Source organism: Haliotis rubra, unplaced genomic scaffold, assembly GCF_003918875.1.
Source record: "Haliotis rubra isolate DU_JTF1 unplaced genomic scaffold, ASM391887v1 Scf371, whole genome shotgun sequence".
In the NCBI taxonomy this organism is placed as follows: Eukaryota; Metazoa; Mollusca; class Gastropoda; order Lepetellida; family Haliotidae; genus Haliotis; species Haliotis rubra.
The window spans coordinates 311,177-330,048 of NW_025767048.1; the positions used below are offsets into that span (position 1 = coordinate 311,177).

The 18,872-nt window shown below is 39.0% G+C and overlaps 1 protein-coding gene across 1 annotated transcript in view; it reads left to right on the forward strand.

The window, feature by feature from the left end:
• Window positions 1–18,872, forward strand: part of LOC124285946 — a 64,421-nt gene that overhangs the window by 27,123 nt on the left and 18,426 nt on the right. The window contains exons 10-15 of the mRNA XM_046722235.1: window positions 532–603; window positions 7,026–7,175; window positions 9,019–9,166; window positions 13,482–13,577; window positions 15,867–15,940; window positions 17,905–17,988. Of these exons, the coding sequence (XP_046578191.1) occupies window positions 532–603; window positions 7,026–7,175; window positions 9,019–9,166; window positions 13,482–13,577; window positions 15,867–15,940; window positions 17,905–17,988 (624 nt within the window). The remainder of the gene's footprint in view (window positions 1–531; window positions 604–7,025; window positions 7,176–9,018; window positions 9,167–13,481; window positions 13,578–15,866; window positions 15,941–17,904; window positions 17,989–18,872) is intronic.

Consider the following 18,872-nt stretch of genomic DNA (forward strand, 5'->3'; position numbering starts at 1 on the left):
TTATGTTTTTGCTTTATTTTAAATTTTGACTTTTGACTTTGATCTGACCTGTTCTAGTTGACCATACTGAAATACAAAACATCTTATATGGCCATTGCTCACCCTTTTTTCTTCAAAACCATTGTGCCTTTAATACATATGTGGTTAGTAGTAGGGCTCATTGTATATGTTCTGTTTGGTTTTTCATTTCAGAAATTTTGACCATATTCGACCATGGTCTTTAATCCCCTCAAAAGACTCATTTTCTTGTGTAATCTGTTTCTCCTCTGAAGTTGCCAGATTGAGGCTATTGAACTTTTGGTGTGCATAATTTCATGGTATCATGACTTCATATTTTGTTTATTTCATTAGACTTTACCAATGCCGACAGCAACTTTTTTCCAGTGGCTGTGTGTTTTTGTTGTAAGATTATTCAATACATATCCAGCTGAGCTACAGTGCCTTGGGACTACTTTTGCATGACTATAATGTGCCTATATTATTAGATTCAGTTCTTTTATTGAAGCTCTAGTCTGTATATTATTTTTTCAGAGTGCTGATTTAACAGTGGTGGTAACATTCAAAGAAGGAGAAAGGAATGGCACTCTTAAGCTATCTAAGGAGGTATGTGTAAGAAACATATAATTATTTGTTGTTTGTTACATTGAAACGTTTGTTCTGTTTTAACCAAAGAAATTGTTCTCACATTTTAAGAATCTTACATGGCCTTTTAAAAAACTTTGCAATCTTGTTATAAATCTGTCTGGAATGCTTTTTGGAATGTTATGCTGACAGAATGATTTATAAATAAGGCTTTGTTCTGAAACAGACTTTCAGTTAAAATACCCAAATGTCAAAAGAATAACCGGTTAAAAAATACCCCCTAAAATTGTAGAAACCAAATCAAAATCACACTCAAATACACAAAAACTTACCTGGAACCTATGAATATATTAGACTATATTTTACAGGGTTCTAAGTTGTACAGGTTTGATGTGGGATATTATCTCAGATATTACCTTAAGTAATATTATACAATTCTAGACATTTCAGGAGGACAGTGCCTGTGTTATGGACTCGGCAATATTGACCAAGGTCGTAGTAATTCAAGTGAATATCGTAAATTATCAGACTTGGGATTGAGGCAGTATGAATTTCTTCAGACTGTCATCTGATCACTTCTCAGCCAATGAAAATAAGGGAGAATTTTCCTTTTCATAAAAGTACTGCTAATATATGTTTTAAGTGAATGTTCACTTGAATTAATTGAAATCATAGATTTGAAGATTTGACAAAATGTTCAAAGATCATTAAGAACGACAACACCATTGTATTCAAGTATTGGATAGATGACCTGTTGTGATGTTACCATCAATGGATGTCTGAGTGAATGTTCACATGAATGAACTGAAATCATAGGTTTCTGGGAAATATGAATCTAAATTAGTACAGCTTGTTCAGCTTGACCTGATCAAGTGAATACTAATGCATTGTGTGACCGTGTCACAACTGGTTGGGTCTACTATTGTGAATGGGTGCACCTTTGTCAGGTGATTGTCAACAGGTCTGAATAGCCAAGACAAGGTCGCCTCTTGACATCTCAGTGTCGAGAAATTGTCAGCAATGTCACAACTTTCTTTAATCTTAAAAAAGAAGCTACATACGGTTTAATGTTTCTGATTCTGGCTTTTAGGCAGTGAGCAGCAGCATTAGTAACATCCTCTGCTCCCATATTTAATGAAGGTAGCTCGACCTGCCGTTTGTGCCATTTGACCTCCTGGGTCATGCATATGTACAGTAGCTCAGGTCAAGCTGAACAAGTTGTAGTAATTATTGTTCTGTCAACATACACTGTCATACAGAAGTAAAATGTTCAAAGAACTGTAAACATAACAAAACACAAAACACCATCATATTTAAGCCCTGGATAGTATGTTTTTATACAAAATGATGAATTTGGCATAAACACATATCTCAAAGTTTGATAAAGGTGAGCTTCAGAACTTCTAGTAATCATGTTTCCTCAGCCATCTACATGAGGAAGTTGAGTCTTCAGAACCACATGTCAAACAATATAGTCAATATTGTATCATTATGGAGCAAGGGTGGGCCAGCGGTTTAAGATGCCAGTTTATAATTAAATCCTGAATGCCTCAAGATGAGTATGTGGTGCATGCCAGCTGTTTCTAGTCTGTCATACCGACCCTGAGATACAAAACACAGCAAGTCCATAATACTTACTGGCTAGATTACTGTAGTCAGAAAACAAAGGGAATCTGTGGGCTCCTTTCTGTTATATTTTACTTAAATAATTCAGCAGCTATTTTTTCTGTAAAAGGCTTTCATTACAGAGACTAGATATTAGTTTTAACTGTTTCTTGAGAATCATATTATCAATAGTCATTAGTTTTTAGGTTTTATTGAAATTATGACCATAGTTCTACAAGCCAACACATCTTAAAATATTTTTGTCTGTGCAAGACTTTCATTACATATAGTCTGTTTGTAGTGAAAACGTACCGATGAATTTGACTCTATACAAAAAAGTAAATCGATTAAAGCGAAAATTAAGATTGCGAATCCTCATAATTTTACCTTGCCAATTGAAGATTCAAATCTCAGAATTTTATTCAACTTAGGATAAAAGTTGTTTAACAAACAATCATAGTTTCAAATTGCTATTATTGGTTTGGATTGCAAGGGGGTATGCACATTAGATGAAACACCGAGAACAAGTAGGGCTGGTCTAAGTTAACGCTCATCACGTACCGCACGTGCATTTGTTTCACTGTTCCATCTACTGCGCTTACCCCCTTGTAATACAAACCAATAATAGCGATTTAAATCTATGATTGTTTGTTAAACAACTTTTATCCCAAGTTGAATAAAATTCTGAGATTTTAAATGTTCATTTGGCAAGGTAAAATTATGAGGATTCGTAATCTTAATTTCACTTAATTTGATTTACTTTTTTGTTAAAAGTGAAATTCATGGGTACGTTTTCGCTGCAAACAGACTATAGAAAAGATTAGTTTAACTGTTTCTTAAGAACCATATTATCAATTTCATTAGTTTTTAGGTAATCGTAAATATGACCAATAGTAGTACAACCAACTCTTGTTTTTGCTAATTGCATGTGTCATGTGAAGATTGATGACAGCTAAACTGTTTTTTTCTTTGCAAGGAATAAGATTTTGCAAAGTCTAAATGATTTGTCTCCAAATTGTCCTTTTGAAATTTGAGCGGAGCTCCAGAGTCTGCAATGTTACTTCAGATTGTTGTTGCAATCAATATTTCCTGTGGAGAGATGACAACTAGATTTATTCAGAATTCACTTCAGCAGCAGTTTCAATTTCAATTTATGGCTCCTGCATTAGAACTGAAAACAAAGAAGTTTTCTAATTATGATATGACAGTTACACAACAGAACTGATAAACAGATAATCCTAATTTTCAGAACTAATGTTTGTATTACAGAAAGTAAGTAGTTGTAAATGACAGCAAGTTTCATGATTAACAATTTTTCTAAGCAATTTTCTAAAATTGTCATTTACAATTTTACTCTTGTTGCAGGATTTGAAATGATTTAAGGGTTTTCTTAAAAGAAAAAATGTTTCATATTATATCTGGAGTAATACCTATTGTGAAGAAAAGCAGTTTGTTATTAGTTATATGTAAACCATAGAAGATGTATTATGTTGTTTTGATCTCGTGCAGCACATATCAGAGTAATATTGTCTTCAGTCATCCAGATACTTTTGACTAAATCAGTTAATTTCTTACAAGGACAATTTTGATATTAATAAACTGAGAATACATCATGAAATTAAATTATGGACATTCTATCATAAAGCCAAAATATTCAGATAATCAAACATTTATTTAATATTAGATATAACAGGGTTAAATAAATAACAGATATTAAACTGGATTATTGTAAGATGAAAAATGTCAATGATAATAGAAACATGCTTTCCAAAATCAGATCTGTTGCCCTGATTTGATACCCTTCTTGTAGATCTGACAAATCTTCAACAGGAGATCTACTAAATCCTGTAAACTGTGGCCACAAAATCAGTATTATCACTGTCAGGTTTTGGAACCAAGTAGATTTTTGCTTTCTTAAACAATTGCACTGTTATTTATTTACCACAATGCTCAAGATTTAGCCCTACCGCTAAAAACGCCTTTTAGATGCCATTCTGCTGATACTGTTTTTGAGATACTAAAATCGCTTGGGATTCTTCATCTTGGAATTTAGATGTCTCTGTGCTGATTGGCTGTATTGAAAACTCAGTTGATGGTACTGTCATTGAAGATTTTGCAGATCATGATAGAGAATCGTATGAAATCATGGAAAGAAATGTGATGTTAATGAGTTTGTGACAGATGCATGTATCATTGTGTGACAGTGTGTCTCTGAATCAGTGTGATATTTGTTGGCACTGTGCTACCGAAGACTACTCTGGTCATGTTCATTTAGGCAGTGTACTTAGGTTAAGCTTTACAACCCATATCTACCGATAAACTATAATTGTTTTGTCTGGCTGCAGTTGATCAACTTTCATTCATTACATTATGGTTGTGAGAGGGGACATGGTATAAGGGTAACATGTACCAGAACTGATGAATGGGGTTGTTTGGCATAGGTTCAGATGGGAGTAACATGTACCATAACTGATGAATGAGGTTGTTGGGCATAGGTTCAGATGGGAGTAACATGTACCAGAACTGATGAATGAGGTTGTTTGGCATAGGTTCAGATGGGTGTAACATGTACCAGAACTGATGAATGGGGTTGTTGGGCATAGGTTCAGATGGGTGTAACATGTACCAGAACTGATGAATGAGGTTGTTTGGCATAGGTTCAGATGGGTGTAACATGTACCAGAACTGATGAATGAGGTTGTTTGGCATAGGTTCAGATGGGAGTAACATGTACCAGAACTGATGAATGGGGTTGTTGGGCATAGGTTCAGATGGGTGTAACATGTACCAGAACTGATGAATGAGGTTGTTGGGCATAGGTTCAGATGGGAGTAACATGTACCAGAACTGATGAATGAGGTTGTTGGGCATAGGTTCAGATTGGTGTAACATGTACCAGAACTGATGAATGAGGTTGTTGGGCATAGGTTCAGATGGGTGTAACATGTACCAGAACCAATGAATGGGGTTGTTGGGCATAGGTTCAGATGGGTGTAACCTGTTCCAGAACTAATGAATGGGGTTGTTGGGCATAGGTTCAGATGGGTGTAACATGTACCAGAACTGATGAATGAGGTTGTTTGGCATAGGTTCAGATGGGTGTAACCTGTTCCAGAACTGATGAATGGGGTTGTTGGGCATAGGTTCAGATGGGTGTAACCTGTTCCAGAACTGATGAATGGGGTTGTTTGGCATAGGTTCAGATGGGTGTAACATGTACCAGAACTGATGAATGGGGTTGTTGGGCATAGGTTCAGATGGGTGTAACATGTACCAGAACTGATGAATGAGGTTGTTGGGCATAGGTTCAGATGGGAGTAACATGTACCAGAACCAATGAATGGGGTTGTTGGGCATAGGTTCAGATGGGTGTAACCTGTTCCAGAACTGATGAATGAGGTTGTTGGGCATAGGTTCAGATGGGTGTAACCTGTTCCAGAACTGATGAATGGGGTTGTTGGGCATAGGTTCAGATGAGAGTAACATGTACCAGAACCAATGAATGAGGTTGTTGGGCATAGGTTCAGATGAGAGTAACATGTACCAGAACTGATGAATGGGGTTGTTGGGCATAGGTTCAGATGGGAGTAACATGTACCAGAACCAATGAATGGGGTTGGCATAGGTTCAGATGGGTGTAACATGTTCCAGAACTGATGAATGGGGTTGTTGGGCATAGGTTCAGATGGGTGTAACATGTACCAGAACTGATGAATGGGGTTGTTGGGCATAGGTTCAGATGGGTGTAACATGTACCAGAACCAATGAATGGGGTTGTTGGGCATAGGTTCAGATGGGTGTAACATGTACCAGAACTGATGAATGGGGTTGTTGGGCATAGGTTCAGATGGGTGTAACATGTACCAGAACTGATGAATGGGGTTGTTGGGCATAGGTTCAGATGGGTGTAACATGTACCAGAACTGATGAATGGGGTTGTTGGGCATAGGTTCAGATGGGTGTAACATGTACCAGAACTGATGAATGGGGTTGTTGGGCATAGGTTCAGATGGGTGTAACATGTTCCAGAACTGATGAATGGGGTTGTTGGGCATAGGTTCAGATGGGAGTAACATGTACCAGAACTGATGAATGAGGTTGTTGGGCATAGGTTCAGATGGGTGTAACATGTACCAGAACTGATGAATGAGGTTGTTGGGCATAGGTTCAGATGGGAGTAACATGTACCAGAACCGATAAATAAGAATGCTTGTGGAATAAGGGTTGATGCTAGGTACAAGTCCAAACAAATGTTACATTTATCAGAACCAATGAATAAGGGTGGTTTCTGGGTAAACTGACCAACAGATGGGGAACACTGTGTTTGACGCAGTATTTGAACCTTCAGAACTGACAAATAGTGAATACTTCAAAGTTAACCTCATTCAAGGTTTCTCCACCTTTGCAATCATGTTTTTCATTTACCGACTCCATCAGGAATGTTGTCAACATATTGACTTTATAATTAACTCAACCCCTAAGACTGAACTCATACAATGTCCTATAAAAATACTTAATTGAATCAAGCTACTTTGCATGTAAATGATTTCTGAGGTTTCCTTTCTCCTTTGATTTACAGTGCAAATTGTCTGAACTGGCATTCTCAAAAATGTGCTGTTTTCTGTATATTGTAATTATTTCTACTTTGTTGGTTTGCATATTTAAACATTCCTTGACCCTGAAGAGTGTGTACTTCTGTAGCCTCGGCCTCCAGCTAATATTCAGTCATTTTGTTGACAAGTGGCAGCCATAGATCTGTAATGAGAATATTCTTTTCTAGTCAAGATGAAGCATTGCAATTAGTTTGGCCTAATATTCTTTCTTTTTTTTGTTTTCAGTACAACAAGTTACGACATTATAATGCATTGTTCAGTCCATACACCACTGAGGGTTGGTTATCTGGACGTAAGTTTTTGGGTCCCTCCAGCAAGTACCCGAATTATGTGGAGCCAGTAGGTCCTTGTGTACAGCTTCCCCACAACTATGTGGTAAGTCTCTCAGGTGAGGCACCTCTCAACTGAGGTAAGTCTCTCAGGTGAGGCACCTCTCAACTGAGGTAAGTCTCTCAGGTCAGGCACCTCTCAACTGAGGTAAGTCTCTCAGGTCAGGCACCTCACAACTGAGGTAAGTCTCTCAGGTCAAGCACCTCACAACTGAGATAAGTTTCTCAAGTCAGGCACCTCACAACTGAGGTAAGTCTCTCAGGTCAGGCACCTCACATTAGTTTCTCAAGTCAGGCACCTCATAACTGGCCCTCTTTGGCTTGATTGGAAGTAAGTCTTCAAGAACTTGCATCACCTTAATTTCACCAGTATCCAACTCAATGCTTCTTTAGAAAGTGTTCTTCAAAACTAAAAGCGACTTGAGCAATGTGTTATCATCTTAGATAAATTTCCCGTTTGAAAAAATGAACTGTCAATAATTAATCTCGTTCATTTTGTCACAGAAGTACTTGTGTCAGAAAATGGTTTGATGTTCTGTCCATCAGCCATTACATGCGATTAAGATGGACACGTGGAGTGTTTTATCAGTCTCACCACAACCTCGATGCTCACTGTTATCAGCCTCAGTGTCAAGTGCCAATCCCCTGGAGAGTATGAAAACCATTAGTAAACAAAATGTGTGCCATATAAGTCTGTGCTCACTATTCATGTAGCCACATTTCTCACACAACAGCAGGCACTGCTGTGAAATTGGCTTTCTGTCACTTCAATTTAGCAATCATTTCAAAACTGAAAGAGATAGTATTTACATAAGTGTAACTCAAATAATGTTTAAATAATTTCAAATAATTTCTAGTCCATGCATTTCATGCCTTGCCAGTATCTGTACATGGGGTGCTGGGGTTACTTCTAGGACAGTGTATTGGTCAAAAAAAATATTTTCAATTACAATACCGGAATTTGTATTGTGCAGGCAGATCCCAATTTCCACATACTGAAGTAACTTTTACTGAGTATGAACATTCGCAGCCAATTTGTAGCCATAGATACAAGGGAGACAACTTTATCTGAAAAAAAATCTCTTCAATCTTTCCACCACCTTGTCAGTCAAATTTGAAGGGAAACATCCTTGGTTAAACCATAGAAACAGTATTTTTATCCTTATACAAGAACATGGCAACATATTGGAATGCATATTGTTACAGTACATGTATAATACCCTTCAGTCCAGGTTTTTCTCAAACAGTTTTAAGACATAATATGAACATAAGTTCATTAATTAAGAACTGAATCCCCAATTAGCTATGTTTGTCGAACCTACACAATATATTTTAGTGAGAGAACTCACAAGGGGGTGTAGTCCTAATAGTTCAAGCATTCGCTTGTCACACTGAAGACCCGGGTTCGATTCCCCACATAGGTACAATGTGTGAAGCCCATTTGTGGTGTCCCCCGCCGTGATATTGCTGGAATATTGCTAAAAGCGGCGTAAAACTAAACGCACTCACTCCTACACTCTCAACTATTGCAAGGACATTTCAAGAGACACAGCTCATCTTTGTTTAACTTTGCTGTACTAATTTAGAAAAATATACTTTGAAAGGATAATTTATAGGAACACTCAACAATATTTTGTAAATATTCACCATACTGATTGTTATACCTCAGAGGACAAGGGTCTGAAACCACCAGTTCAACAGATAATTGATCAAGTTGAGATATAAAACCAAATTGTGATTAATATGTCTGCAATTGTGGTATTGCAGTTTACTGGCTCCATTTGCTGTTTTATTGATGCTCTGTGAAGCCAGATGCAGTAATTGTAGAGTCTGTTCTTCTACAGACATGCGATTATAGTTCTCGTCACTGTACCTAACTCTGTTTCCAGGCCTTCCTTCACCTTCATGAGCTGCAGAATGATTTCCATGGTGTGGTTGCCGTGTCGTTTCTCGACCATCGAGCTTACATCACAGCAGCCGTTCACGGCCTAGACAAACCCATTGAGTCTGTGCATCTTCTAGGACCTGAACTAGGGGGTAAGATTACTCTGAAGGCATTGAACTAAGGACATAGATTTTTCTGTACCTCTTTTTAAGATTAATTAATAGGCCCTGAAGTAGGGGTTAAGATTATTTAATAGGCCCTGAAGTAGGGGATAAGATTGGTCAGTAGGCGCTAAGGTTGGGGGTAGGATTAGACAGTAGGCCCTGAATTAGGGGGTAAGATTAGACAGTAGACTCTAAGGTAGGGGGTAAGATTAGTCAGGCCCTGAACTAGAGGGTAAGATTAGTCAGTAGGCCCTGTATTTAGGGGTAAGATTAGTAAGTAGGCCCTGAGGTAGGGGGTAAGATTAGTCAGTAGGCCCTGAACTAGTGGCTAAGATTACTCTGAAGGCCGTGAACTAGGGGGTAAAATTAGTCAGTAGGCCCTGAACTAGGGGGTAAGATTAGTCAGTAGGCCCTGAGGTAGTGGGTTGGATTTGTCAGCAGGCCCTGAACTAGGGGGTAAGATCACTCTGAAGGACCTGAAATAGGGGTTAAGATTACTCTGAAGGACCGGAAATAGGGGTTAAGATTACTCTGAAGGACCGGAAATAGGGGTTAAGATTACTCTGAAGGACCGGAAATAGGGGTTAAGCTTACTCTGAAGGACCGGAAATAGGGGTTAAGCTTACATTAAAGGACCTGAAATAGGGGTTAAGATTACTCTGAAGGACCTGAAATAGGGGTTAAGATTACTCTGACGGACCTGAAATAGGGGTTAAGATTATTCTGAAGGCCCTGAACTAGGGGTTAAGCTTGCACTAAAGGACCTGAACTAGTGGTTAAGCTTACACTAAAGGCCCTGAACTAGGGGTTAAGATTACTCTGAAGGACCTGAAATAGGGGTTAAGATTACTCTGAAGGACCTGGACTAGGGGTTAAGATTACTCTGAGGGACCTGAACTAGGGCTTAAGCTTACACTAAAGGACCTGAACTAGGGGTTAAGATTACTCTGAAGGACCTGAACTAGGGGTTAAGATTACACTTAAGGACCTGGACTAGGGGTTAAGATTACTCTGAAGGCCCTGAACTAGGGATTAAGATTACTCTGAGGGACCTGAACTAGGGTTTAAGATTACTCTGAAGGACCTGAAATAGGGGTTAAGATTACTCTGAAGGACCTGAACTAGGGGTTAAGATTACTCTGAAGGCCCTGAACTAGGGGTTAAGATTACTCTGAAGGACCGGAAATAGGGGTTAAGATTACTCTGAAGGACCGGAACTAGGGGTTAAGATTACTCTGAAGGCCCTGAACTAGGGATTAAGATTACTCTGAGGGACCTGAACTAGGGTTTAAGATTACTCTGAAGGACCGGAAATAGGGTGTAAGATTACTCTGAAGGACCTGAACTAGGGGTTAAGATTACTCTGAAGGACCTGAACTAGGGGGTAAGATTACTGTGAAGGCACTGAACTAGGGGTTAAGTGTACATTAAAGGACCTGAACTAGGGGTTAAGATTACATTAAAGGACCTGAACTAGAGGTTAATATTACCCTGAAGGACCTGAAATAGGGCTTAAGATTACTTGGAAGGCCCTGAGCTAAGAGCTAAGATTACTCTGACGGACCTGAAATAGGGGTTTAGATTACTCTGAAGGACCTGAACTAGGGGTTAGGATTACTCTGAAGGACCTGAACTAGGGGTTAAGTTTACACTAGAGGCCCTGAACTAGGGGTTAAGATTACTCTGAAGGACCTGAACTAGGGGTTAAGATTACTCTGAAGGACCTGAAATAGGGGTTAAGATTACTCTGAAGGACCTGAACTAGGGGTTAAGATTATTCTGAAGGACCTGAACTAGGGGTTAAGATTACTCTGAACTAGGGGTTAAGATTACACTAAAGGAACTGAATTAGGGGTTAAGATTACACTAAAGGACCTGAACTAGGGGTTAAGATTACACTAAAGGACCTGGACTAGGGGTTAAGATTACTCTGAAGGACCTGAACTAGGGGTTAAGATTACTCTGAAGGACCTGGACTAGGGGTTAAGATTACTCTGAAGGACCTGAACTAGGCGGTAGGATAAGTCTAAAGGTATTGAACTATGAGTTATGATTAGTCTGTATGCTTTTAACTGAGGGGACAGATTGGTTTTTAGGACCTTGACCAGAGGATAGGATTAGTCTGTGGGCTAATTAGTTTGTGTTTGACTCAAGACTTGAAATGAATGAGTGAATACACAAATCCTTGATGCTTCTAATGCGATGAACATGATTTGTGTTGATTATCATCTACTTTGCAAATATTACATGTCACAAGACCCCAGTAGGTACGGTTATATGGATGTAAAAAAACAACAAATAAGATGAAACTAACAGCATTACATTAATCGGGTCTCTCACTCTCTCACTCACACTCTCACTCACTCACTCACTCACTCACTCACTCACTCACTCACTCACTCACTCACTCACTCACTCACTCACACACACACACACACACACACACACACACACACACACAACCACAACCACCACCACAAAAAAAATGAAATGAAAATTGAAAATATTTGTGAAGTGGACAAGACTTCAGACACTTGCAGTGTTTCAAAGCCTCCAGCAGTGCAGAGTGTAGACTGGAATCTTTACATAGGCATTGCTGCCTTACTTTGGTCCGGCTTACAGATGGATGTAAATGCAAGTTACAATAAATGCTGGGCACTTGGACGCCTCTGAATTGACTATCAGATGGTGTTCTTAAATGTTCTATTAAAGTTATATCAAATCAGTGCCTCAAAAATACCCCTCCTGACAATGAGTCATATTGCAAAATAAAATGAATTGTGCAGCCATATGAAGAGAAAGATGGTCAAGGGATGGAAAGTGTTCAGAAATCATTCACTGAAAATTTCTCACAAAGTGTCTTGGGTGTGGACAGGCATCAGTAAGCTTGGTCTAACCTTGTCAGTGTTAATAACTTGAAAAGGGCACCACTGATTGAAATATCCCTCACTTGAAATTTTCTTTCAACTTCAACAAGAAATCAGACCCATTCAGCTGTGTTCATAGCTAAAAACAAGTGACAATTTTGAAGTTTTCTGCAACTTCAACAGATCAATATATGATGCTTGTCTAAACAAACACAATGCTGTTGCCAACTATTAATAGTAATGTAATGTAAGACAATAGTCTTGAACACCTTCATGCAAAATCTACAAATACATTTTCTACATCGGTTAAAGTTTTTAAAGCTTGAAATTGCTGTATTGATTCTGTCTGTTGCTAGGTGAAGGCAGAAGACATTACAAGTCTCTGCATGTTTAAGTTGTCTGTAATCACACAGGACTCGATTTAAGAAATGTGAACCTACTTGCACTAGGTGCAACCTAAGATAAAAACCTGGTTGCACCAGCCAGTTCCAGTTGCACTGCTTTAAATGTAATATGTAGATGCCATTATTTAAATGTTTCGTTCAGAAGTTTTCCCACTCAAAAAGTGACTTGCACCTGGTGTAAGATAGACTTAAAACTACGTTGCACTTTGTAATATTGGGTTGCACTAGTGCAAGTAACAAAGCACTAATTTGAGCCCTGTCACAACATGGTGAAGAGGTCTTTTGTCTGTCAGGGATTCTATCACTACCTGCTCAAAGGTTAATGTTTGGCCATAAGTCCGGAGCTAATCTTAGTAAAACTTCCCAAATTGCAATTACCATGGTTACAAATTCATTATTATTTTGTGTGGCTTTGAGCTGATAATTCACAGATAACATATCCCATTAGGAGGATGAGGTTTTGATGCATTGTGTTGTCTGCAATGTCAACATACCAAAAGTTAGAGGAGAGAAGAAATGAAATTTTGAACAAAATAAGACTTTTGTCTGTTTTTGTCAATATTGCCTGACAAGGTCACATAGCTTGGGGTAATAGAAGTTCCTGTTTGCTCACACCCTGCCTCTGAGAGCGGAAGGTCGCGGGTTCAATCCCTGACCGCGTCATACCAAAAGACGTTAAAATATGGTACTTGTTAGTTAATGCCTGGCGCTCGGCATTAATGGGTACAACAAGGACTGGTCGGCTCGGAGTCAGTATAATGTGTCTGAGTGGGGTATTCATGCTTCACTGCGGCATGGTATCTCAGTGGGCTAACACTATAAAACCAGCTTCAGTCTGGGCTAGTACAAGCAGCTGCATATACACATACACACGCATGCACGTGTCATATGAGCGAAATATTCTCAAGCACAACGTAAAACCCAATTTCACCTCACCTCACCTCACAACCTGCCTACTTTAATATGGGTTTCAAGTTGCAAACATCTACATCCAGTGACGAAACCTTAACAGAAAAAATATTTCTGTTGCAGGTTCTCCTTCCTTCTTTGTTACAAAACAGGATGATGATTCTCCCTTCATCAACACCATTGTCAATGTCACATCTCAGATACCATACATCGGTTCAGGTAAGAACAGACACCATTGTCAATGTCACATCTCAGATACCATACATCGGTTCAGGTAATGTCACATCCCAGATACCATACATCGGTTCAGGTAAGAACAGACACCATTGTCAATGTCACATCCCAGATACCATACATCGGTTCAGGTAAGAACAGACACCATTGTCAATGTCACATCCCAGATACCATACATCGGTTCAGGTAAGAACAGACACCATTGTCAATGTCACATCCCAGATACCATACATCGGTTCAGGTAAGAACAGACACCATTGTCAATCATCCCAGATACCATACATCGGTTCAGGTAAGAACAGACACCATTGTCAATGTCACATCTCAGATACCATACATCGATTCAGGTAAGAACAGACACCATTGTCAATGTCACATCCCAGATACCATTGTCATACATCGGTTCATTGTCAATGAACAGACACCACCATCGGTTCAGGTAAGAACAGACACCATTGTCAATCGTCCCAGATACCATACATCGGTTCAGGTAAGAACAGACACCATTGTCAATGTCACATCCCAGATACCATACATCGGTTCAGGTAAGAACAGACACCATTGTCAATGTCACATCCCAGATACCATACATCGGTTCAGGTAAGAACAGACACCATTGTCAATGTCACATCCCAGATACCATACATCGGTTCAGGTAAGGTTGTCAGGTAAGACCATACAGTAACCATTGTCAATGTCACATCTCAGATACCATACATCGGTTCAGGTAAGAACAGACACCATTGTCAATGTCACATCCCAGATACCATACATCGGTTCAGGTAAGAACAGACACCATTGTCAATGTCACATCCCAGATACCATACATCGGTTCAGGTAAGAACAGACACCATTGTCAATGTCACATCTCAGATACCATACATCGGTTCAGGTAAGAACAGACACCATTGTCAATGTCACATCCCAGATACCATACATCGGTTCAGGTAAGAACAGACACCATTGTCAATGTCACATCCCAGATACCATACATCGGTTCAGGTAAGAACAGACACCATTGTCAATGTCACATACCTACATCAGTTCAGGTAAGAACAGACACCATACACTTCGGTTCAGGTAAGAACAGACACCATTGTCAATGTCACATCCCAGATACCATACATCGGTTCAGGTAAGAACAGACACCATTGTCAATGTCACATCTCAGATACCATACATCGATTCAGGTAAGAACCATACACGGTTCAGGTAAGTCAATGTCACATCTCAGATACCATACATCGGTTCAGGTAAGAACAGACACCATTGTCAATGTCACATCCCAGATACCATACATCGGTTCAGGTAAGAACAGACACCATTGTCAATGTCACATCCCAGATACCATACATCGGTTCAGGTAAGAACAGACACCATTGTCAATCATCCCAGATACCATACATCGGTTCAGGTAAGAACAGACACCATTGTCAATATCACATCCCAGATACCATACATCGGTTCAGGTAAGAACAGACACCATTGTCAATATCACATCCCAGATACCATACATCGGTTCAGGTAAGAACAGACACCATTGTCAATGTCACATCCCAGATACCATACATCGGTTCAGGTAAGAACAGACACCATTGTCAATGTCACATCCCAGATACCATACATCGGTTCAGGTAAGAACAGACACCATTGTCAAATCATCTCAGATACCATACATCGGTTCAGGTAAGAACAGACACCATTGTCAATGTCACATCTCAGATACCATACATCGGTTCAGGTAAGAACAGACACCATTGTCAATGTCACATCTCAAATTACTTTTTTGGGATCAAATGAGAACAATATTGAAAAAATTTTAAAATGTGATGCTCTTAAAACTCGTTTTGCCTCTTAGCTCTGTAAACATCTCTGAAATTACCAGACTGCAGAAGCTGGCCTCGTTTATGTTAATGTGTGAATCTACTAAAACTATTTTAAAGCATTACAAAATGCCACATTCTCCTCAGAAGATATATTTAAGGATTAATCAAAACTTTATGTAAAGTAAATGTAAGAGGTGTACATTACAACAGTGTTCAAAATTAGAAGGTTTATTGTTACAGTTGGAAACATTGTGGAAATTTAGGTACTTGGGGGTTTGTATCATAAGGCCTGAATGTTAGTACAAAAAGTGTTTGAATAGCAATGCTGATAGGAATATTTGTTGAAAGAATGAAACATTTTATAATGTGGACTACATTCAATGTGAGCACAGTGGTGTGCTTATGCCAGGAATTGATTAACTATAATGAATATTATTATTGCTTGCAGTGAGATTCCTGAAGACGGTAGTGTTACGTACATTGGACATGCTAATAGACGGCAACCTACAACAGGCTATGCATGTAAGTTGACACAGATTGTAGGTAGGTGGTATTTTCAGAGTTTCATATATACAGCTCTGTATGAATATAGCTGTGAGTGAGTGAGTGAGTTCAACACCACTTTGAACATTTTTCCATGTATATCACCGCATGCCAGGTTAATGTGGGATCAAAGCCCAAAGAGATGCATGTCTCAGGCAGTGTGTTTTGCTAGCCAGTTGGGCTAGCTGAGTCTAAAAGTTACCCACCAGCAAAATAATTCACTAGCCTGAAATTTGAATGCAGAAGCAAAAGATTACAAAAAGGTAAAATACCATTATTTATCAGGCCATTATCTTGGCTGATTAAAGACAGCCTCTGTGGTGTAGTGGTTAGATCGTCCGCCCGGAGAGCGGAAGGTCGCGGGTTCGATCCCTCGTCATACCAAAAGACGTTAAAATATGGTACTTGTTGGTCCCTGCCTGGCGTTCGCATTAATGGGTACAACAAGGACTGGTCGGCTCGGAGTCAGTATGATGTGTCTGAGTGGGGTTTTCATGCTTCACTGCGGCATGGTATCTCAGTGGGCTAGCACTATAAAACCAGCTTCAGTCTGGGCTAGTACAAGCAGCCGCACATACACATACACATGCATGCACGTCGTCATATGAGCGAAATATTATCAATCACGACGTTAAACCCAATTTCACCTCACTTCACCTTGGCTGATTTAAAAGTGTATTATAGCTTAACAAATCGAGTTAGAGGTATTTATTTTTTAAAATGACCCCATGAAAATTTACTAGTCAGGCCAGTGACTGTAGAGATTTACTGGCCTGGCTGGATTTTTACTAGCCATGGGCTAGCGGGCCAGTGGCTATTTCGCACACTGGTATCAGATGTTTACCACCTTGTTGGAACCCACAAACATTGTTGTGGTGCTGACAACCATAGAAATATTTTCAGGAACAACTGCGATTAGAACCCACTGTCATCAGTTTTAAGATGCCTCCAAGGGAGGCAACTTTGCACAGCCATTTGTGATGTAAATGGCCTCAGACCACAATTATTTTCCTTCTTTGCTATCTACAGTGACATGCCAGTCCACCATAATTAATACCGGTCGTAGGCTGTTCTCCTGTTGCATGCTGACCAACCTGCCACTTGTCACTTAACCGGCAAAATATGGGCCTGGATCGACCATGTCAATTTTGCTGTATCCACTGTAAACAATGGTCACCTGAAGTTTCGAGCCGAAACACACTAGACAGCCTTGAATTTGGGGTCAAATCATGGAAGGCTGGTGTCAATACCATGAGTAGATTGTGGACCAAAAACATTTTGCAATAAAGTACAAAGTCTTACCTTTCATTTAAGCTATCACAAGTCACACTGAAAAAAATTAGCACAATCAGAACAGCCCATTTAAACAAGGCACTATATTCTCCTATTTTCCTTCTGGGTCATGGTAAAAGTTAAGGGTGGTAACTGTGGTCTGAGGCCAAATGACTGGGCCATCTGTGCACCCATGACCCTACAGCTCTCTGTGCATATAGGGGCGATGGGGTAGGCTGGTGGTTAAAGCATTCGCTCGTCATGCCGAAAACATAGGTTCGATTCCCCACATGGGTACAATGTGTGAATCTCATTTCTGGTGTTCCCCGCCGTGATATTGCTGGAATACTGCCAAAAGCGGCGGCGTAAAACCAAACTCACTCACTCACTCGATGCATATAATGTACAGATATACTGAACAAAAATAGAAACTTCACATTTACTTCACATCATGCCCATATACCACATTTATCCACTAACAACACATTTTGTTCTATATGGGTATGTTTGGAACATAAAGTAACGCATGTGAAGTTTCTATATTTGTTCAGTATATTTCAACATGGTCAATGGTGTCATAATGTGATTTCTTCATGATATGGTTACAAATTTGATGAGTACAGAAAAAGTTTTATTTATTCACTTATTCAATGTTTTCATATCTGTTCTAGTGCATTCTCAAGATGAACAGCAAAGTCTATGGTGTTGGAGGATTTCAGTTTACTAAAGGAAGATGGTTGACATTTGAAATACTAGTAAAACCTTTTACCACTTTTACCTAATTCTTGCTGTGTAAAGAAGGCATGCTATGATTTATGCTGCAACTTAAAAGATAGCATGAATGGCAAATACTGCACCGTATAAATTGTCATGTATGGGAGATACTACACTTGATAAACTGTCATATGTGTTAAATATGCATGTTATAAATTGTCATTTATGGAAGATACTGCACCTTATTAATTGTCATGTATGGTAGATACTGCACTATAGACAGACAGACAGACAGACAAGTTTATTCAGTAAGGGCCACAGGCCAATCATACTATAAATTGTCATATATGTTAAATATGCAAGTTATAAATTGTCATGTATGGAAGATACTGCACATTATAAATTCTCATGTATGGAAGATACTGCACCTTATAAATTGTCATGTATGGAAGATACTGCACCTTATAAATTGTCATGTATGGAAGATACTGCACCTTATAAATTGTCATGTATGGAAGATACTGCACCTTATAAATTGTCATGTATAAGATACCTTTATAAAGGTGTATGGAGATACTGCACCTTATATGGAAGATACTGCACCTTATAAATTGTCATGTATGGAAGATGCTGCACCTTATAAATTGTCATGTATCTGAGATACTGCACCTTATACATTGTCTTGTATCTGAGATACTGCACCTTATACATTTTCATGTATGCGTCACCTGAGATACTGCACTTATAAATTCTCATGTATGGAAGATACTGCACCTTATAAATTGTCATGTATGGAAGATACTGCACCTTATAAATTGTCATGTATGGAAGATACTGCACATTATAAATTCTTATGTATGGAAGATACTGCACCTTATAAATGGTCATGTATGGAAGATACTGCACCTTATAAAATGTCATGTAT